The 22,904-nt window shown below is 41.1% G+C and overlaps 2 protein-coding genes across 8 annotated transcripts in view; one reads left to right on the forward strand and one right to left on the reverse strand.

Moving 5' to 3' along the window:
• The window catches only part of meis2a (Meis homeobox 2a), a 39,954-nt gene extending 35,447 nt beyond the window's left edge, over positions 1 to 4,507 (forward strand). For 4 of the 7 annotated variants that reach the window (XM_079458074.1, XM_079458076.1, XM_079458075.1 and 1 more), the window contains exons 10-13: positions 215 to 273; positions 1,126 to 1,215; positions 1,415 to 1,502; positions 3,099 to 4,507. In XM_079458074.1, coding sequence (XP_079314200.1) covers positions 215 to 273; positions 1,126 to 1,215; positions 1,415 to 1,473 — 208 coding nt within the window. In that variant the 3' untranslated portion in view covers positions 1,474 to 1,502; positions 3,099 to 4,507. Of the gene's footprint in view, positions 1 to 214; positions 274 to 1,104; positions 1,216 to 1,414; positions 1,503 to 3,098 lie in introns of all 7 variants that reach the window. The other 3 variants (XM_079458071.1, XM_079458073.1, XM_079458072.1) reach the window with 1 other exon arrangement.
• Positions 4,508 to 9,080: 4,573 nt separating this feature from the next.
• The window catches only part of cdin1 (CDAN1 interacting nuclease 1), a 42,045-nt gene continuing 28,221 nt past the window's right edge, over positions 9,081 to 22,904 (reverse strand). Inside the window, exon 12 of the mRNA XM_079458078.1 lies at positions 9,081 to 9,509. Coding sequence (XP_079314204.1) covers positions 9,374 to 9,509 — 136 coding nt within the window. The 3' untranslated portion in view covers positions 9,081 to 9,373. The remainder of the gene's footprint in view (positions 9,510 to 22,904) is intronic.

Here is a 22,904-nt window from a genome sequence, read left to right on the forward strand (position 1 = left end):
ACATATGTGTTCACATGTTTCAGGCATTAATGACATTTCCATTCAAACTCACACGAGATGCTTTTTTCCAAGAGAGTTCTTCAAGGGTTCTCTTCATGTGATCGCACCGCTGTCTGACATTTCTTTCTGATCAGTGCAATGAAACACTTTCTGGTGTTTTTGAAATCACACTGATGATGACGTTGATGTGTTGTTTCTTTCTGGTGTGTTTCAGGTTTATTAATGCCAGGAGAAGGATAGTTCAGCCCATGATCGATCAGTCAAACCGAGCAGGTAAACACATCACCTTCACGTCTCATTCTTCTGTTCTGATTCTCACTGCTTCTCACGGAGACAAGAACGATTCTCAATGATAACAGCGTTACGTTCATCTCAACTCTCTTAGAGCATTACAAGTAAGAATCTTTTAGAATCAGGGAGAATTGTGCGACATCTCTGCAGAGACACAAATATATTTTACGTTAAAAGGTTATTTGAGTGAATAATTTTCAACACTCTTTGGCGGAAAGATGCTTCACAATCACATAGAAACCTTTAAAGAACTTAAAACTACGAGTTCAAGTACTGTATAGACTTTACAGTATATCAGTGTTCTAGTGGTATACTGTACCTGTAAGTGAAACTGAATTTGGTCCGCTTTTTGGCCTCGTTTTTCACTGAGGGAAACCAAAATTGAGGTCCCACGGACGATAAATCGAACAGAACAATACATTTTGAAAACTTAAAAGTCTATGATCTTTAGGTTTAGGGGATAAAAGATGCAGTTTGTACGGTATAAAATCATTATGCCTATGGCCTGTCCACACAGAGAATAATAAACCAGACCTGTGTGGTCCCAATTTCAGATAAACTTTGAGTACACAAGTAGTTTTACTTTTGAGAAGTACACAAAACTCTTATTTCTGTCAACTTTCTTTGTAAAGGGAGCAACTGCCATCATAACAGAAGTTACTGACCTTTAACCTGTGTGTGTGTGTGTGTGTGTGTGTTGCACATGCGTGCGTGTCACAGCTTAATGTGTGTTTGGCTGCTGTTGCTGAGATCTGCTCTGATTGTCTCCGCTATGTCTCTCTTGTGTCTCGTGTGTGCGTTTGACTTCATCAGGATTTCTTCTTGATCCTTCAGTGAGTCAGGGAGCAGCGTACAGTCCGGAGGGTCAGCCGATGGGCAGCTTCGTGCTGGACGGACAGCAACACATGGGCATCCGGCCGGCAGGTGAGACACAAACATCTCTGTTACCATGGAAACACTTCTTCCTCTGAGACAGCAATGACATGAGTGCACAGTACGCTGAAGAGATCTAGAGATCGCGAACAATTCTCATCAGGTTCAATGCAGCTCATGTCCATATTATTTACAAATCCTTCTATCCCGTCCGTCTGTTACTCATTGATGTGTTGTTGTGTCTCTGCAGGTCCTATGAGTGGTATGGGCATGAATATGGGCATGGACGGCCAGTGGCACTACATGTAACACGTCTGTACAGGAAAGAGAAGGGGGACGTAAGTGCTGTTCTCTGCCTTTCTTTCAAAAGTCTTTCCTGTGCCCAGAGTTTCCGCCCAGAATTCCCCTGAAAGCCCAAAATAACCCGCAGACATTAAAAACACGCGAGCAGGCCGTGAGTCAGATGAGTGAATTTGCTCTGGATTGTAAAAAGTGCATTTTATTTACACATCGAGGTAAAAGATGACGGGGTGGAATTAAACGGCTCCAGCAAACCGATGAAACCGGTGAAGTCAAACTGTCCTCAGAGTGACATAAATCCGTCCGGTGAGCGATTGATTCTCTAATGATCTTATATGCATAGCGAGACGTGACACGGGCCATCCTTCACTGGGCTGAATCTGAATGTCTTTTCTGCAGACGGGGCCGAGGGCCTAAAGAATGACCCGGAGTAAATGCTGCGGATTGAGACACCCGTCTTTTCAGACATTTGATCAATCGAGTGGGGCAGCAGAGCAGAGCAGATTTTATTTAACACCTCGACGTCCCGCTCAATGACTCGCGATATAATAACGCTTTGCCTGATTAAAAGACCCTTTATATGTAAATAGACGGCAGTTTTCTGTAGGTCAACGTAGCGACGCTGCGAGACGTCCCCCCCGTCACCGCTAATCATCTGAGAACGAGAGAACGCCGTCTCTAAAACAGCCGCAGAGACAACATTTGCTCAGCTTGGATAATTTTTAATACGCCGACTGTTTAATTACGTAACATATTTTATGCTTCATAAGCAATTAGATTAATGGTTTAATGCAGAGCGATATTAGCCATCGCTGTGATTTGATTACCCACATTCGCTGTTTAACTGCGATGAGACGCGTGCCGGTACAGTACGTGCCATAACGACAGCATCTGCTGCGCCGTTAACAGGACGAGCTGCAGGTTATACGGAGGTGACGGTCGTCGCCACGGCTGATTTACTCCTTTCATGAGCACTTTAATAAACAAACGCATTTTAACTGAAGCCGTTAATCTCTCAGTACCTGCTCGCTGCTTTCTCTTGATTGTAAGGGAATGTGAAGTGAGCGCCTGATGACCTGAGAGCGACCCCACCTCCTCCTCCTCCTGCAAATGACTGTTGTTAATGCCCCCGGGGTCACATTACAAAACACCGTGTGCCACCCACCGTGTTCTCAAGCACCCGGCCCTGCTCAGCCTCACTCTCAACACTGCTCAGCTCTCACCTCCGGAACATATGAAGGTCTTCACTCGCTTGAATTAAAAGCCGGTCGGTGTGGATCGTCCTCGTTGCTCTCGGCGCACACGCCGGGTGTGTTTTAAGATGTTCCTAAACTTTACACACTAAGTCTCTGTTCACACTAACACGGACGACAAGAATATGTTGTAAGAACGTTTCGCGAACGTGCCTGTTAAGTTATGAATCCAAAATGTCCTGTCATTTTTCAACGTTTGCTAACGATGTAAGAATCAAGTTTTTCATACAATGTACAATGTTACTGCAGGCAAGTCTTTGAGAGCACGTTACCTGTCAGTCTTCTCCCAAACACATGCATGTCCTGTGCGGATCGAGGGAAAGTGAATTTCAGATGTTTGCTTGACGTGAATCAAACTTTGTGTGTTTGTGTGAATCTCAGGTGTGCGAGTCGTGCCGGAGGAGTTTGTACCTCAGCGTGGTCCTGTGGGCATCACCGACAGCCCCTCGTGTATCGCATTCCCCACCTGACCCCCGAGGCCCACGCGGCCATGCTCACGCACGACGAACTCCCTGACGCAGAAGCCACCAGCACGACCGCCTCTGACCCCTCCGACGCAGCGGGAACCGACCAATCGCACCGCGGATGAAACTGACAATTGTCCTGAGAAAGATTTTTTTAAAGAAAAGAAAAGAGAATCATACACTTGAAGTGGAATTCCAGACGAGCTGTGATCGTTTTTTTATCTTGTGAATTTTGTTACGTTCGTTGCCGGAGGACCAAGAGCTGAATGAAAACACTTTGTAAAGTCTTTGGTTTCTTGAGGATGTTTCCACTTAAACACACTCACACACTCACACACACACACACAACACAAAAGAGACTCCAGGAGTTGAAACTACTGTAGTATAGAAGCATAGACAGTCATTGGAATCTTGTACATTTCTATCACTCCATCACTTCATTTGTTTCATGAGTTAGTTTTAGAGTTCCCCTGAAGGAGAGACGTCACGTGACTGTTACGGACCAGAGCACCGAAGACTGACCGAGTCCTGCTCCGTCACTGCCGACTCTGTGTCCCTGACCTCCCGAGTCCGGCTCCGTCACTGCCGACTCTGTGTCCCTGACCTCCCGAGTCCTGCTCCGTCACTGACCTCCTGCCGACTCTGTTTCTTCTCCTGCATTTGATCGTTTTGCCCCAAGAACGAGTGACTGAATCAACCTGTATGTGGAGTTCGTTGTTTGAATTGCCCAAGCACTGGATTGTGTTGCTTTTATACATTTTTTATTTTATGATTAATTATTGTTGTTATTATTATTATTATTTTGTATCTTGGACTCTCAGAGTTAGAGCCTTATGAAGGATGTGAATCCTCGAGGAAATCCTGCAGCGGTTTCACGTGATCTGCCGTACGGACCGGCGCGCGCGCGCGCTCGTGCGGATTCTCTGGCACGCGCAGACGCACCGAAAGACTTTAAAAAGTTGAATAAAAAAAGAAAAAAGTCAATAAACAGAACTTAAATTATGAACTCGAAGCTGCAGAGAAGCGGAGAGATTATTGTAAGAAACTTCGTACAGAGTTTTAGTCTATAAATTGTTTCATGTTAGATATTCTATGTGTTTACCTCAATTGAAGACGAATGTTTTGCTAGTTTCAGATCTGCTGTGACATTGATATTGTATGTCCATGAATTCCCTCTTTTTCCAGCACGTGTTGCTCACTAGAAGATGAAATACTGTCTCCCTTAAGCTTTGTCGGAAATACATTCAATACTTGTATAAGGACTGTGGCGTATAATGTTTCAAAGGTGTTCGCTCACAAATGCTGTAATAAATATTTCATTTTTGATTTTGGTACATTCGTGTGTGATGTTGACCATCATTCATAAAATGTGTTTGACCAGAGAGGATGATGAGTGTTGAATATTAGATTGAAATATGTAAATGATGTGTATGTATGTAAATGTTGCGCACACGTGACGGGTCTCATAAACGAGCAGTTTAGCGGCGCTGAAGCTTTTTGAGTCGCGCTGCTGCGCCCCCTGCTGACCACTCACAACACACACACACACACACACACACACACACACACACACACACTGAATCGCGTTTATTTTTTATCACGTATTAATGCAGCACTTTATACACATCACTACAATCACTACTGCAACGAATTAATCATGACAGTAAATAAGATGCGCATGCGCAAAGCGAACCAAACAAACGCGTTTAAAACCAACATGAACAGTTTATTATTTTAGTAATTATTTGTTAATACTGTTATTAACATTTCTGTTATATTTGATTTTACCTCCAAAAACATTTAAATGTCTTAATGTGCAACGCGCCTTATTCATATTTATTAAAGCGCTTTCTTTTCATTTTTATGGAAGTATTAAATGTTGAACACGTTATTTTCTACATTCCCACCGTCATTGTTGAATTTTCGTTTGCACTAAATGTCTTTCATTTTTCTGTTCGAACAAAATGTCTCTTTATATTCTACATGCATGTCGAGTTTTAAAAATAAGCCGAATCACAATAGTTTTGATACGCAATTAAAACAACAAAATAACAGTAAAATCCTTTCTAAATAAATACAGGATTGAACATATGTTTCTTATTTAAACTAATCACTGACGGTTCTTATTTTAATTGTATATACATTTTTACGGCAAAATCGTTGGCAAAACTGTGGCAAAAAAAGCAGGATGCCTTCTCATTCAAAAATTATGAAATAAAATAGAACGCAGAAACAGAGAAAATGTAATTTCTTAAAATGTAATTTAAATTGTAAACGTTTCAAATGTATTATTATTTAAAATTGTAAAAAGAGGCGCATTTAACAAAATTTAATTTCAAGAAATCGATGCATAAACACTGACTTTAAGATTCGATAAAATAAACTGAAAGAGAAAGAAAGAAAGAAAGAAAGAAAGAAAGAAAGAAAGAAAGAAAGAAAAAGAAAGAAAGAAAGAAAGAAAAGAAAGAAAAGAAAGCGGCATCATTGTGCGCCTGATTTTAATATTAATAGGGGACAGAAGGTGGATTGAGGGAATTGAATGTGTGACAGAATGATGGATGATCAGACCTTCATCATCATCATCGTCATCATCTCTGTCAGAGACACTAAAATAAACACACAAGCATACGAAACGTTCACAATAAATCCGAGAATATCATCAAATATTTGTTCATGTTTAGATTCAGATGTGCTCTAGCAAATAATGCAAAAATCTGCAAACAAGACTCTAAAATAAACAGTATAATTCTCATGATGAAACTCGATCATTCTGCTTTATAAAGTGTATCGGGGATGAACGGGCATTCGGGTGTTGTGTGTGTGTGTGTGTGTGTGTGTCCCCGGCCGGAGGTCACGCGCAGGGGCCCGTGATCATTAATCACTGTCAGCATCAGAATGATTCTCTATTGATGAGGATAATGACATTAGCTCACAGTCACTGATCAATAAAGCGCATGCGGAGCTGCACTTTCCTTCACTTCTCATGCAGAAATCAAGCAGAAGGACAGAAACTCAAACATCAGCCAAAGACGAGCAAGAACAAAACACACATGTTCTTTTAATGTAGGCTTCGGGTTAAACATGTATTTATTTAAAGGACACAGAATCAGATAAATAGTGTTTATTCTAATAGTATTTACAGTGTCATTATTATCTCGCATTTAGGTTTTTTTCGGGTTCATTTTGATTTAATTTAGCAAAACCCTAATATTTAAAATATATTTAAATGTTGTCATCTTTTATAACTGTAATTATCTATATATCACCATAGTATTTTATATTACATTTACATATAAGAATGATTATTCTGTGTTTGATTATGATTTTATTTTTTATCTATTATCTTTAGTCAAAATACTGAGCACGATCAGAGCCGCGAGAGAAACTGCAGCACATCTCTGAGACAAACTTGAGATGGAGAGAGAGAAATAACTGACCTGAGAACTGCAGGAGTGAATGAGTGAAAGCACACGTCACCATCAGCTTTTAATCAACAGAGAGACTTCACGGCACTAAAATAACACAAATAACACGCAAAACAAGAGAAATACTGCAGTGAAATTCACAAGATAAACACGAGAATACACAAACTGTGTGTGAACGAACAGACCCTGGGGTCCAATAGCACAGCGACCCCTTCTGGAGGACGAAATAATTGTACTGCTGTAAGAAAATGATCACTTTCATAAGCTTTTAAATCAAAATCATTTTACACATTAAAGTCCATTACACATGCAGTCTGTTATTCATCTAAAGCACGAGATGATCAGATCTTTTCGTGTTTATCTCTCTATTTCTCTCTGTTTTTACATGATTGAATACAGAGATGAAATGGAGTTACACTGGATGTGTGATGATGTTTCTTTTAAACCAGTAAAACACTTCATCTGCACAACTCATCTGTTATCTATCTGTGCACCTGTGTGTGTTCACTTTCTTTGTTTTTACTTACGTATCATTTTAATGTTTTGCTTACAGTCAATCAATATGTTTCATGTACAGCTGGTTTGTAACAATGAAAATTGTTAAAAGTACTATTTCAATAGTGTTGAGTTGATCTGGTAAAATCACAAACACAGTGTGTGATGCTAAAGATCTGAGATCAGTGAACTAAACAAATGAAGTTTAACATTTTGATTTTACAACAAATGCGAGAAAATAGAGAAATTATCATTGATCTTTTTGACAAAACCATCCAGAATAAACTGTGAATTCAGGTCGACAGTCTTCTCAATATCTGAATCCGTCTGAATGAACCCTCTTCATTTCAAATAACAAGTGAACGTCAGGGACGTATTCAAGAACTTAGTGAAATGATTAATGTGTGGCATCATATGAAGGACATTAACAAACTTAAGCTGATCTATTTCTAATATAAACCTGAAATTAAAAAGAAATCTCAAAAGCTTCAATGTAACTCCAGTAAACTTTCTAAAGCTCCATCACAGAATAAGTTTACAGATCTCCACCGACTGAAGACACACACACACACACACACACACACACCGCACTGATCGACATATTGAACCGGTTAAAAAATGTGTGTAAATAATATCACATCTGTACACGTGTGTATGTGAAAACGCTGGAGGAAGGAGAGCTGATCTCAAAACAGAACATCAGTGAATCTGGGTCACCTGTCAAAGTGCAAATGCCACTCGTGCTGTTGACCTTTAGAGGTCACCACACAGGACCACCCCCCCAAAACACACACTCACAAAACACTGCATGTAACTCACGTAAAGAATCATATTTATAAAATCATAAGTATGAAGTTATAAAAATACAAATCTATATGAATAATTTGATTTCGTTTATTAAATTAAATTGTACATTTTTTATTATTGATGAACAATTGGCATGGTTTGTACAACATAAAAACCCACTCTTATAATAAAGAGCATGTAAACACATTCTTTTATTTGAGAAAAACTAACCTAGAAACTATATAAATAGATTCATCAATCACACAACTACAAACATTTATTGCCAAACCAGAATCAAATAAAAGAGTAGAAGAGAAGAAGAGGACGAGCATCATGTTGTGATGGTGAATGAAGTTTCCAAAGGATTGAATCTGATGTTGAGTGTTGTGAAGAGACAATGATCCACGTGTTCACCATTGACACCAAACCTTCACATCCACCTGTACAGGCTTTACATACCTTTACATCCAAAGAAAGAACGTTTATATCAGATGACGTGATGACACACATGAATGAGTTTGTGTGGTTGTGAAAACAGAAGAGAGGCTACGCTAAATGTCTTCAGACACACGGAGCAGTTCACCTCACGGTTATTCCCAGAGACGGCTCTCAGCCACAGTTACAACTCTCTCTTTATCCTCCAAACATTTACACATGTTATTTACCACCCGGCTGTAGATGGACCTCCACTATTCGCCTACACAACGATTACATTCAGGCAAACTTTAGCATTTGACCTGTTTAGACAAATATGAACAGATGATACACAATTTCATACCTTGGAAAATGGCGTCTAATACTTTTTAAGGGCTTTCAATTACTCTAAATCGATTGATCAACTTTAATTCTTTTAAACACCCTGTTCCTGTACTCTGTGACGGTGTTTTAGAAGCGTTCATGTGTCTCAGCGGGAACTATTGTGTTCTGGGTTTGGGGCTGGGGTGAGGTGTGGGGGGGTCTGACAGAGGAAACCACGGCCGGCCGGTGACCCCCTCCTTGACCTGAGAACCTCCTGTTCGAACCAAGGTCTGTTAGTAGGGATGGAGCTAACAAATCATCAGACACTTCAGTGCGACGGAACAGCAAACCCTCAGCGTAATACACAATCTTCTTTAACTCAATCTGAACATGATGTTCGGCCTGTTTGAGGCAAAAGAACCCCCCCACACACACACACACACACACACACACACGAGACATTGTTGAAGCAAAGTCGTCAACTTTAATACACTTCTCAAACACACAATGAAGAATAATGAAGCAGGAATATACTAGACATGAGATATAAGAGTGCGCTCGTGCAGGATCAGGGGGGGGGGGTCAGGGGTATTACTGTGACCCTCAGGAGTTCAGCAGGAGTTCACAGCACATGTTTGCCGCTGGACTCGAGCTGCAGGAAATATAAATTGCTTCCGGATTCACATCCCCAGCGTCAAACAGCATTCATGACGGCCATGTGTAAATTCCCCATCAGCCTCAGCGGGCGTCAGGGTGAAGTGAAGCGCTGGCACAGGGTTGTGATGTCAGATGGAAAGCCGTCTTTCAGCAGAATCCCTCGATCTCGCTGACAGTCCAGTTCTGATATGAAACCGTACCAGTAGATGACCAGACCCGGACCAAACCTGCTCACAAACACAAAATCAGTTTCTTCATGTTTCAATGCTTTAGATTTGTAAACTTGATCTCAATATGTAACATTTAACACAAACTGTCTCTTCACGGACTCAACAAATAATTCATGTGAAATCAAAGGTCAGTTTACTGTCTTACCAAGAACATGTGTAAGTGTACAAGTATCTGAATATTATTTGACTTTTTTGTTGTCCATCAGAAGTGAAACGACAAAGACGTTTATCAGCACAGAATGAGATGACACAACAGTGAAGAATCCTGACATCATGTTGAGTTCGTCTCTGATGACGCTTTCTGTCTGTCACATACTAACACAACATCATGTTTAATTGTAAAACAATCAGAGGTTCTGACCGCCGGTCTCTCGCTGTGAGGTGGTCAGAAGGCGTCTTAGCTTTGGTTGCTCTAGAAACATTTATACACAAACTCTGCAGTAACAGATGAGAGACGGATGACGTGAGCTCCGCTGCTTTACTCCGATTGGTAGTCGCTCCCGAAAGTCACTCACAGCAATTCTCAACTTTGAAATTTGATTAGACACGCCCACTTCCTGTCGCCATCGGTCACTGTTGCTCCTGTGGCCGTGGCTTCATTGAAATGAATCGGTCTGAACGAGGGTCACATGTCAATATACTGTATAAGAGTTTCTGTTAAACTTCACCCTGAAAAACAGCTTCATTTATCCTTCACTGTGACTCATGCTGCTGTCCTTTGATTCTGTTAATCTTTTGTCAACTGTAAAAGAGAATTTTGGTACAAAACTATTCACATTTGTAGTATTATCATTCTTCAGCAGAACACAAAAGAAGATATTATGAAGAATGTTGTTATTCACAGAAATGCCTTTAGGGGCGATTTACATTTTGCATCTAAACCGGTGCGCCACACTGCTTTTTCATGCGGCATTCTGAAAAGTTATACAAAAATGTCATGACCGATGCGCCTAGAAGCTCCCTATTCACCGCATGTCTACATTTAAAATAATACATTTAAATTGCTGTAAGTATTTTAAATATTGTGTGTAGAGGAATAGAGCCGTGGTGTAATAAGGTCAGTTCAGAAACAGATTAATACACATCATCATCATCTCTCTCTCACTCCTTCGGTCTTCACCTGACGCTGCATCACGACACCTGAACAGTCTTTGTAGGTACTTGATTCCAGACATGAGTTCAAGTTTTCACACACTGATTCACACGTCAGTGTGTTGAACGAGAGAGAGAGACAAAACTAACAGTCCTGAAGAGAAGTTCATCTTAAAGTCACACACAGAGAACCAATGAGCCCTGATCTACTGCACAACATGCTTACATGGACATCAAACCCAAACATGTCTACAGTCTAGACCACGAGAGAGAGAGAGAGAGCTGAAGCTTCACCCGGCCGTGTTCTTCAATCATTACAGACCGGAGATCAGGAGAAAGAGACTAAATGATGTTGTTGTGATCTGTAAAGCAGAACTTGGGTTCTTGGGTCTTGAAACAGAGAAGACTTCAACACAAAGCTTCCATAAATAAGCAGCCAAACGGACACAGGGCTCCGCTTATAATTGAGCTCTATTATGTGAGCCACGGCTCTGCCACCTAAATGTGGCACAAGTATCGCTCGGGGGAAGTCGGTGATCTTCCAATAAACATCTAACTGCGTAACGAGTCGGTGAAATTGTTTGTGAAATGTAGCTAATTTGGCTCGGGCGGATGCCGCTGAGAGCGGCGCTGGCACACACGCTGCCATTAGCTGCGTAACGAGCGGCCCGCATTTGATTTTCGAGCAGGTGTCATGCTGGTTAAAAAGGCATTTTAATGAGAGAGCTGCACTTAAGGAGAAAAAGGCAAAAGGAGGTGCGGCGAGAGCGAGCGGCCTCCTCCCCGTCAATGCGCGCACATAATGGCAGAGTAATTGAATCAGTAATTACAGGCCTCCGCCGTGTCATCTCTGCTCCGCTTCAGCTCCTGTCAGCTATCACATCATACCTTTATACATCATCCCACATCCAAACATCACCACGCCAGCTTTCTCTGCTTGACGCTACTCTCGCACATTAGCATAAACATATTCCCTTCATTTAAAGAAACCTCTGAAAAGTCTCTCATCTCTTACCCCTCGTCCTCAACTCTTCCAGTGTCAAACAACACGCAGATTTACACCAGCACACAATCTAAACCTGAAATATGCATCTAAAGAGAAATGAAACAGGCTAACACAGATACTCAATAGGATCAATTTTAAGCGAAATGAATTGAACGTTAGTAGCCTTTAGTCATTTCTTTATATAACATTAGAGATTCACCAATACTAAACATTAAATGAATATGAATAAATTAATCTAAATGTTATTTATTAATCTAATGACTAATAATATTGAACACGTTTCTGAACATTATATATATATAAGGAGCACAAATTGCATGTTCCAGTCCTCTTTTGATTGACAGGATATATCGGCCCGGTTTAAAACTATCTGCAGATATCCGATTGCTTTTATCTACCGATACAGATTATTGGCCGATATATCGGTGCATATCTACATCAAATATAACATTTCTTCACTATACTGATGGTACTTGAATGATGAAAGCTCATTTACGCCTCATACTAATTGAGGGCCAATGGCATTAGTTCTTCTGATCACATGACTACCAATGAGATTTCAGCTAGTTACAGAACAGTTTTTTATATATACATTTCTTGTCTAGACTTTCTGCCCAACATCTCTTCACACAGGTCAGAGTTTGTCGTTGATCTGCACAAACAGAAGACACTTCTTGAGCCAGTGTATAAATATACGTGTGGATGTTCACGGAGGAGCGCTGTCACAGTTCGGGTCAGGTCTGTCTCTCGGCGGGTGATTAATTGGTGTTTATTTATAGGGCTTGAAGCGGGTCAGAGGGGCGGGGGCGACTCAAGGCTGCGAGCGAGCCGATATCAGCACGGAACCCGCGTCTCGCATATTTTACCGGCCCAGCCCCGGGGCACGCAGAACCACCACCATAAAAAACCCTTCAGACAAACAGGATGTTTAAAGAGCGCAGACGGGACACCAGAAATAAACAACAACGTCCTTCTCCAGAAATATCCCAAGCCCAGAGTTTTCATTCCTCTAGAAGTGTTTAACCTCATGTGGTATTATGATTGAATCACCTGTTGGCCAGAGATAAGTGTGATGATGTCATTAAAGAGAAAGCAATCTTCTTTCAGGTATAACTCTTCACGTCGTTTTTACGCCCGTTGTTGATGAGGGTTCAGCCTTCTGGAGACTATTTCAGGCTTGACGCTCCGAGGAAGTGAAATGTCTGTGACGGCAGAGATCGAGTCCGGATTAAAGGGTTCTATGTGGAAACATCCGTGAGCGTGTGGATCTCTCATTCATGCGTGCTCTGCTCACATCCGCCGTGTGGCCGTAATTGCAGAAATCTGTTGGGCGCTCATTATCTCCTGCATATGGATTAATGATGGCCAGGCTATCGGTGAGGTGAAACCCAATAAACGCCTGACCTGTCTATGATAATGACTACAGATATGACACCTCCAGATTTAGCCACATCGTTTCCTCCTCCATGACAGCGTGGAGATGGAAATGGACAAGTGGGCAAATGAATGTCACCAAAAATCACTTCTTTTCCAGTTGACTGCAACCGCCAAACCTGTTACGCTGCCAAAATTGCCTAATGGAACACATTCCACCTTTGATTCTGTGTTATGATGCAGGCGTGTTAGTGAAAGGTTTGTGGGACGGATGATATGGAGGTACTGTCTTACACGAGCTGAAGCTGTGGCAGTGACTTCCGCTTCTGATGGAGTGTCAGGTGACCTGGAGCACGCCCGTCTCCAATGACCGACAAGCTGCTTTCCATCACACGAATGGCCAAAGCTTTCATTTGGTCTTCCTGTGAATTCATTAGCGGCTTGAATCAATGAGGCGAAATAAAACTAAGAGCCCTTACAAAACAGCTAACCGTAAGCCAATCTGTTTATATCAACAACACGTAAGTAACAAACAAGAGAAATCTATTAGCGGGCCATGGAGCCTCTATTCATTTACAGATGAGCCACGTGTCATAAAGACCAATAGGCGCTGTATTAGGTGCAAGGGTTCAAGGCGGTCCACTCGCGGGGGTCTAAGCTCCCGTAACCTGTTATTGTGAACTCCCAGAAGCCCAACTGAATAATTAGCACCCTCTCTCCGGGGATCAAAACAAATCCCCTCCAATGGCCTCCATTTTGCGCCGGCTGCGCTGGAGCGGGGTCTAATCCAGCTCTTAACCCGGCCCGCTAATGTGTTTCCAATTTGTGTGGAGTCCTTTGCAGCTCGGCCTGTAATCAACAACATTTTGGAGTGTAACCCGAGTGCCGTCTGCTCGGCTCGACCCCGGCGCCTTTGCACTGGAGCGTCCAGGGTCTCTAGTGAGTTACTCTCACAAGCCTGACTCCAACAGACCGCTGGGACGAAGAGCCGTTAAATGTCTACTGACGTGGAGTTGTTTATTTTCTAGACTCCATCTTGAAGGTGAAGGCAACAGAGCTTGTGAATGTATGCGAATCAGACCTGGCTCTTCAAAGTCGACATGTCAGCACCATCTGAATGTTTCCGTCACTCTAGAATGTACTTCAGTGATAACAAACCCACAGACAGAAATAGGAGACTGGTGTGGATAAAATAAACCACTCCTTAACATTCCGTGTGCTGTGAAGAAGTCACGAAGAACAATGTATTGTTGAGAGATGAATCAAAAGTATGATTTTCGTTGTAAAACTGAACTGAACTGAACACTGTGTTTGATGAGTGGAGCGCAGTGTTGGTGGTGTGACGCTTTGAGATGAAAAAGGCTCTATATTAAGCAGCATTTATTTTTTCATTTATATATTCTTAGAATTCGATGTTATATATATACATTTACATTACATTTATTCATTTGGCAGACGCTTTTATCCAAAGCGACTTACAAGTAGTTTTTTTTATACAGTGTCACATTACTGCAGATCAATCAGGGGTAAGGTGTCTTGCTCAAGGGCCCTTCAGTCATGACCTGCTGACACTGAGATTAGAACCAGAAACCTTCTGATCACAAGCCCAACGCTCTAACCATTAGACCACAACTGACCCCACGTTCTTTGCCCATATATGCAAAGAAAGTCAATCTAATTTGTTTATATTTTAATATAAAAAATCCAAACTCTCATGGTAATGTAATGTGAAAAAGACAATCCATTGTGTAAATGTATTACTTGACAGATAAACTGTTGGTCAAAACAATAAACCGCACTAGAGTTTACCATAATATTTTCTCTAACAAGCTGCAAAGCAAATCAGATTTCACCGTCATTTGAGAAAATTTGCAAAGCAAACAGATCTGAAGTGGGTGAAGTGTCCAGCGAAGGGATCTTAAAGCCTGCCGCGCTGAGAGCACAGCTAAACCAATTAACCGGCGGATGAAAACGGAGGTTAAATGCTCCAAACATGGGACGTGGACATGAAGAGGTCGAGCAGCGTCCCTCAGGCCATCTGCACTGACTGTCACTCGCTGGTGGGCTGAAGGTTTTGTCAGGCCGACAGTTTAACCCTGTTTTCAAAAGGCAACACACAGAAGGATCTCTGAGGATGACAGCCATGACCTTTCAGAGCTTCAGGAACATGTGCGGGGGGGGGGTGATGCTTGTTGTTTTATAAATCTATAAATAACACCTTCACAATCTTTAATTAGGAAAAAAAGGGAAGGTCTCAATACACGGCCATGCTAAAATTCTTCAGATCCCAAAATACACATTAAACGATGCCAAACATCAGGGTTTCTTTGTGTAATAAAAAAGGATAAACTGATAAAAAAGTAGCTTTAAAAAAAACACCCAATACTCAAGATGCGCTTTGCAGCTATACAAAAAAAATCATACAGCTTCTCTTTTCATTGTGCTGTTCTACATTTCAACATCTGCTGGCAGTACAGATCCTCTGCTCACATGATAAACTAGAACACCTAGAAAATGAACGTTATATATGTAAGATTTCGTTTCCTGGATGTTGTCAGATGACCATTAAATAACACTAATGAATAGTGTTTTCTCTGCTTTTTGGGGCATTTTTGGAGAACATGTGATCAGTCTGAACAGTAAAGATCAGTTGTAAAGAAAAGAGCATATTTTTTGTTCTATTTTGCGTTCATTCACACTTTACTTTTACGTTGTGCTAAGCGCTTATGTCATATTATGATTCATTATGTATTTATTCCTTTTTTTCACTTTTAGTTTTTTGTTTATTTCTTTTTGAAATATTTCAGTGCCTTATTTTATTTCCTGGATTAGGATAGATTTCAGCCAGATATGACATTTGTTTTCGGTGAACAGAAATGTTTTATTAGTTTTAGTAAGTCCTCAGAGTAACCCCACTGCTGACATGGCAGCGTCGGTCTGATCGGGTCACTCAAACAAACAGAGTTGACTCTCCACATTAAACTGGGAAATACTTCAACACCGTTCAGCTTTAAGCATGTTTACGTGCACACGTAACCTTGGAAACAGTGTCTGTGAGGCGTACACGAGGACACAGATTCATCTGCACTTTTGTCTTGTGTTAATGGTGCCGCCTCCAGACATTTATTCTGCCCTGATGTCCCTAAAACACTTGAGGGAAAAATCAAGGCTGGAGCCCTTTTCACTTTTCGTCTTAAATTGCCTCATCTCTCTGTCAAGACGCCAAAGGGGACTCCATTAGTGCGGTCCGGAGCGGAGGCTCTCCCCCCACGGGCGCTCCATTTAGCCGCTCGCTCTGCCCCGTGAAGCCTGTCCACATCAAATTAGAACGGCCCCCACGCTCCCTATGATGGTTTGGAGAAACGCCATCCCGACTGATGCAGCGCTTGTCACCGGCTGTCAGCCGGACGTGCCGTTTGGGTGCCCGCCGCTGACAGGTAATCTTAATGTCTTCAATGAGCCCAATTAGTTCTGTCATAAACAATTTGATAAGTGCTCGAGCAACACAAACAGACGCAGATGAGCGCAGATGTGGAAGCGTGTTAATGAAAGGCATAATAGGTTCATCAGTGAGGGAGTTTCAGGGTCTGGCCGGACCGTGCTCTCTTCTACTCGAAGCTCATGAAATTGTACCATCTCCTTTCATTAGAGCATCTCAGGCTGAGCGTGTGAACGGCTTTGACAAAACTCATTGGAAGGGACGGCCAGCAGATTGCCTGCAGCAGGTGCACGTGCCTCGCAATATTCATACGGCTTCAAGTGTGGACGATGCAAAATTAAAGGAGGGGTCGAAACGGATGTATGCCTGAAGCCAGTATTTGGTTTGGCGTCTCCCTTCTTATCGAAAACCAAAGTCAACATCCACACCTTCATTACACGTGTTCCAGTTAATCATTCACATCCCGCGAAAGCCCGGAGCGTGGCCCGCGAAGATTACATTTAAGACATTGGGTGAGCGGGCTGCCTTCTAAAATTCCGTCACGAGACCTTCGCTGAGAAACTGGCTGACGTTTTGATTGTGTTGCTGTGTATTTAAACAACAGTACTCTTACATTTCGCTTCTCCAAACGCGAGTCCGACGAGCGTCAGGGTCTTCGCTTCACACCGTTTCGTCAGGAAGTTGTAATAGGAAATTGCTCTTGGCAACTATTTGTTTAGTAGCCGAATCATTTTCTTTTTTTTGTGCCAACACAGCAAGCCCCTTTGGAAAGCGGGCAGCTCTCCCTAATGAGTAATCTATTTCAAAGCAGTCTTGTCTGGGCATGACAGTTTACTGAGAGGCTTGAAGAACTGGTAATTACCAGTGTTACGGGGCAATTAATGCATATTACACTGCGCCACTCGTGGTGGCAACTGTCAGCTCCCCAATAAAAATGAGCACTCTTCAGCTCCGGCGTGACATTAATTGGGCCTTTAATGACTATGCACAGGAACCGGGCCAAATAAGAACAAAACACACCACTGCCGCTGACTCCAGGAATGGGCTGGAAATTGTACTAAAATGAGATTAATTGCTGTTGGGAGGAGGTGAAGAAGAGGGGAAGAATGAAAACCAGATGAAATTACAGGGTTCCGGGAGCGAGGGCTTCTCGCCGCAATGCCAAATCTTAATTGTCTTATATATTCTTTACGTTTCTAAAGACCGGTGACAGGTCTCAAGTCATTGAGCGCAACGATACAGCTGCTCGCGGGATATTTCCTTTACGACGGAGCGGAAAAATCCGCAGCATTATTTGTTCACGCTCCGAAAAGAGTCGAGTGGCGTTTGTGTGTAAAATAATACGAAAAAGAACGAGGTCAATGAATGAAGAGCCCTTCATAGGAAACTACTCCAGTCTGAAGAGCACTTGCCCTGCATTCATTAGCCCATCAACAGTAAGTGCTCTTGATTTATGTGGTTTATTTGTAAGAATCCTCCACCGGCGTTAAATGAAAACATTTGCATGCTATTCCGTTTCTGGCAATGCTGCTGTATTTTTAATACGGCGCGTGATCTCGTGCTGTCACACGCTTGCTGTCGTCGCCTTCAAAGGCGCTCCGCACTGGGAAACACAAGCGGCAAATATTTGCAATGCAAAACCACATTATCTTCCGAAGGGATAAAACTCCAGACAACTTCCACCAGTTAGAGACCTACATCTGCCGTGAACACTTGAAACGCGCTGGCTCTTAAACCCTCAACCTAATATAGCATATCCATATTTGTGTAATGAGATCGGACATGTCTCCCAGACGCTTAATGTGAGGAGAGAACCATAAAAATGTGTCTTAAGCGGACCTCCTATTTCTCCAGGAAATTCTTCGAATAGCGTCTACCTGACCCAGATATGATTATGACTTGACATGTAATTACTGCAGTCACGTTAATACACAGCCTCAACATCCTAACCGTGAGATCACCTCTGCTAATTCTGTCATCCCCGCCGCCGTGGAAAAACAACACCACAAACAAGATGGCAGAAAAATAAGCAATTCAACTTTTGATCACGGAGTATAGTATAGAACAGTACAGAGAAGTGTGACATTTATCTTCAGGTCATTACACTGAGTTCACATCGGATAGAGATTGACTCGCACATTTCAATACATTTTCTGATGAAGTCTGATGAAGTCTACTATGTAATACAGATGATCATTTTCTTTCCTTTAAACTTTAAATCAACAGAAAACGTACAAATATTTTGAAATGATGGTTTGATGTACATGCATCTTAGCACCGTGACAGTGTGGCGAAATGATAAAGGGTTCTAATGTCTTCTCTTAATGTGTTAGGCCTGTTCTCGGTTACACTTACACAGAAACACTTTGTCACTCATTAATAGTCCTGAATAAAAGAGGTTTTGTTTATTATCTGTCCACTTGAAGGTATTTCTCAGAAATGGTCAACACATCATACGTCAGTTTAAGTGGCAAGAGGAAAACTGAGATACTATGTGACCTCCAGTTCACATGTAGACACACTGGAGACAGACATGAGCAGAAATCAAACTCTGTGTGATGGATGACTTTAAAGCACAATGACCTGTGCTCGGAATCAATGAAGGTGATAAGAATGTTGTGTTGACAGTGTGTGTGTCCAATCAGCCGCTCTTATCTGTATGATGAGGAAGTGACCGGAATAACTGAAGACTGTCAAACACTATTTACAATCCATCATATCTATCCTCCCGACCCGATGTGCTGCTGAAACCGTGGTTACGGCGGTGGCCAGAACTCTATGCAGGAGTTGAACGTGTCTCTCTGGACGGGCCGCGCCTCGGGCCGCTTTCACTGACGTGATGCATGGAGGGAAGGGTTGGAGGTTGAAGTTGAGAGGAGGGCCGACAGGAAAAGAAAGAATGAGAGCTTTGGGAAGATTACAGCGTTTAACATGTTCAGACCTCGCAGCACTTCATCACGTCCCTCACTTCCTTTTTTGGACGGGGTCTTGACGGAGTTTCATCTCAAAAAACATGAAGATTCTGTGACTCGCTCTGTCTTGATTAAAATGTGTTTGCTTTCGTATCCAAAGTGCCATTTGACATGGTTGGCAATATATCAGCAAACTGAAGAAACATTCCTGACAGTTTCTTCCATTGCGTATACAAGAGGAAAGACTTACAAAGAATGTTTGAAACGCAGAGGATTGAGCATTTTGTGTTTGTGTGTTGGGTCATTCTGCATTATATCTGTCGATCTGATGACTGCAGCTGGACTGAGGTCGTCGTGACATTAGAAATTCAGAAACATTTCCGGCCGGCGTACACAGAATAAAATCACAAAGGTCACTGCCAGCCTCAATCACGACGCTCAAGATCATTAAAGACATCAGACAATCAAGATGTCCGGACAAATGATGATCAACATATGAAGAAAGAACTTAAGCAAAACTACACTGAATGCAGATTTATCACTCAAGCAAACAGCCTCGCCTCAACTCAACATTAGCGGTTGAGTGTTCAAACAAGACAGAACTCTAACATCACTCACATGTGCCTACATCATGTGGTCATGTGATCACGGGCCTATCTCATGTTCATGAGAAAACAGGACCCTATTTAGTCAAGGCTTTACTGACATGACAGAAGTATTAATAGGAAACTATCAGTAGAATTTATCTAACTTTAATATAAAAGCATCCAGTGCAGATCTATTAAACCAAAAACACACAGATCCTTAAAGACGTTTGATTCCTCGGGCATGAACATGTGCTGCTGACATCAGACAGAGATGAGCCGCTGGAACTGATGGTCTGATTCAGAAGATTAAGGAGAAACTAGTGTTTTCATCCGAGGACTCACTTCAGACTGAAAACCTCCCTACTCTCACCATCACCTCAAGAAACATCTTCACACGTGCAGTCTCAATGGGTCTCAGCATTATTCTTCTGTTACATATCCCTGGAAGATTGAAGATAAATACATTTGATTTAACGTCGTTTTTTTACACATTTGCCACGTATAATGTAAAACAAACGAGATTTACAGATTTCCATGTATATAAATACGATAAAATGAATACATTTACAAGAAAAATGTGAAAACCATGTACCTTTACAGGGAAAACCTGTTTTACAGTCGATTTCAGGAAAAAGACGTCAAATTACCGGAAACAAAATGGAAGTCTATTTATTATATATACACTTTTTTATTTATTTTGTATTATATATTTCTGTCACTCCAGCTGAATTACTGCTATTTTATGGATTTTTTATTACAGTGTATAATTCATTACTTCTACTGGGAACATTTTCATGCTTGATAGCAAGACACTGTAAAGCGAATTTTGTCAATGTTTCAGAGCGAACACTCACTATTTAGATCGGATCTAACGTCAAAAACTCTGAAGTGATGAAGTGATGAAGGGCCTTCGGGATTCAATAGAGAACAGCATATCTAGTCTTTAACACAAAATCATCAAACGAACATGTGAAGAGATCAGGACTGAATTAAGCGGTTCTGTTAAAGCAACAGATTCACTCTGTCATTCATTCACATGGAAACACTTGATCACATTACTGTAACATGAGTCTGGAGATCTCTTCACTTTCATCACACACATGCTTCCCATTGTTTTCAGAACATCACTGAACTTTTGACTGTTATAATCATGTATCATTACTTCTCAAGAGTAAGAAGAAGAAGGGAAGCTGCTTTCAATAAAATAACATTACTATTCCAAAATGTTAGTCAGTTAATCTTTACACGCAAACTAAAAGCTACATTAAAAAAAGTGAGTTATGAAAAATGAGCTTTTAAAAGTAGAATTTACCTTAGATCTTCTAGAAAGCCTCATTTTTCACATATTGACTTTCAAAATAAAAAATACTGTTTAAAACTTCCAAGCCGCAAGTCTTGATGTCAAAATCATCCTTAACCTCAACTTAAAATGACAAATTTGTTTAACACGTCGGAGGCAAACGTTGAAAATAAATAGATGAAATGGAGGCTTAGTGGCAGTTAAATCCCGCAGCTGATGGGGACCTGAAGTGTGAGGATTACATGCGGAGCGCATTAAACAATGTCCCTAAATATGCATTGAAATCCTTAAAGCATGAAAGCACCTTGTCATGTGGTATTAGCATTCAGAGACGCGTGCCAGACGTCTTGTCGTTGCACTTGGGTGTGTCGCGGTGTTAAATGTCATATGCCAAGGACCACAAATCCCAAAAACATTTTTGACGTCATCTCATGTCAACCGTGTTCCTAGAGAGCTCTTCAGCATTAAACTGTCACAACTACAGATTCTGCTCAACTGAAAATAAGCGTTCTTGATATTCAACCAAACTGAGAAAGAGCAAAGTCTCAAAACTCCCTAAAAGAGCCAATCTCTGTCTGTGTGTGTGTGTGTGTGTTTACTAGACAAACATCCAATAATATTACCACCCCGATGATGTAGAGCAGTGCTGAGGCTCAGACGATGAAAAAGAAACAGTTGAGATCAGGCACATCAGTAGAAAAAAAGATACACAAGAACTGTGAAACGTTGAATGAACTGCTCTTAAAATAATTTAAGTCAAGAGTGCTTTAGATAAAGTCATGCCTCGTAAATGATGACAATCGAATGTTTGTAAAGCACTAAAGAGTTTGATTATTGTTTTGGATCTATGGTTCATGTTCCGGACAAGCCCCCAATAAAACCATGAGCCCAGATGTGCACTAGACAATAAGAGATGCAAATCTATGAATAAGCAGCAGGTCTCAAACTGCAACATCTGAAAATATTCTCAACCTTACACATTGAAATTCGCCTTGGAAACAATGAAGAGAGCATTCCGAATGTTCATTTCATCATCATTTCTAGATGTATTGTAGTCATTTCAGTCCAGTTCAACCAAATCAAACCTCAGGAGTGACATTGTCATCCAACAGAAATGTGAAAGACTGACAGCATGACAAGACACATGAAAAACCAGATCAAAATCCAGGTTATCACATGAAACCATCACTTTCTGAATGCATGTAGAAGTATTGCTTAAAAGTGAGTGTGAACTTGTTTTCTGTGAAGTATTTGAGGTCTCACAAAATATTCACATGGTTCTCGCGTTTTATTTTCTGAAAATAAATGCAAATAGAATCAAGATTTTGATTTGAAGTTTGGGAGAAATATTGTTAGTAGATCACAGAATAATAACAAAAACAATTATTTACCTGAACACACGCCTATTATTAGTAAATTCAGGAATTAAATGGTCTTTAAATGTTATCAATTAACAATAACAATATATATGATAATAAACATATATATAAATATATGGGTAGTTGAGAAATAAACTGTACAAATGCTTCCAATGGTGTGACAGCAAAAATGCAGATAAAACTGTTAATAACATTACGTTATATTACTAATGCCTATTATAATTATATAAGAGAGATTTATCTTCATTCTTAGTTTTTTCCAAATTGTAGCTATTTAATAAAAAAACATGTTTTTTTGTCAAC

Source organism: Barbatula barbatula (genome assembly GCF_947034865.1).
Source record: "Barbatula barbatula genome assembly, chromosome: 6".
Classification (NCBI taxonomy): domain Eukaryota; kingdom Metazoa; phylum Chordata; class Actinopteri; order Cypriniformes; family Nemacheilidae; genus Barbatula; species Barbatula barbatula.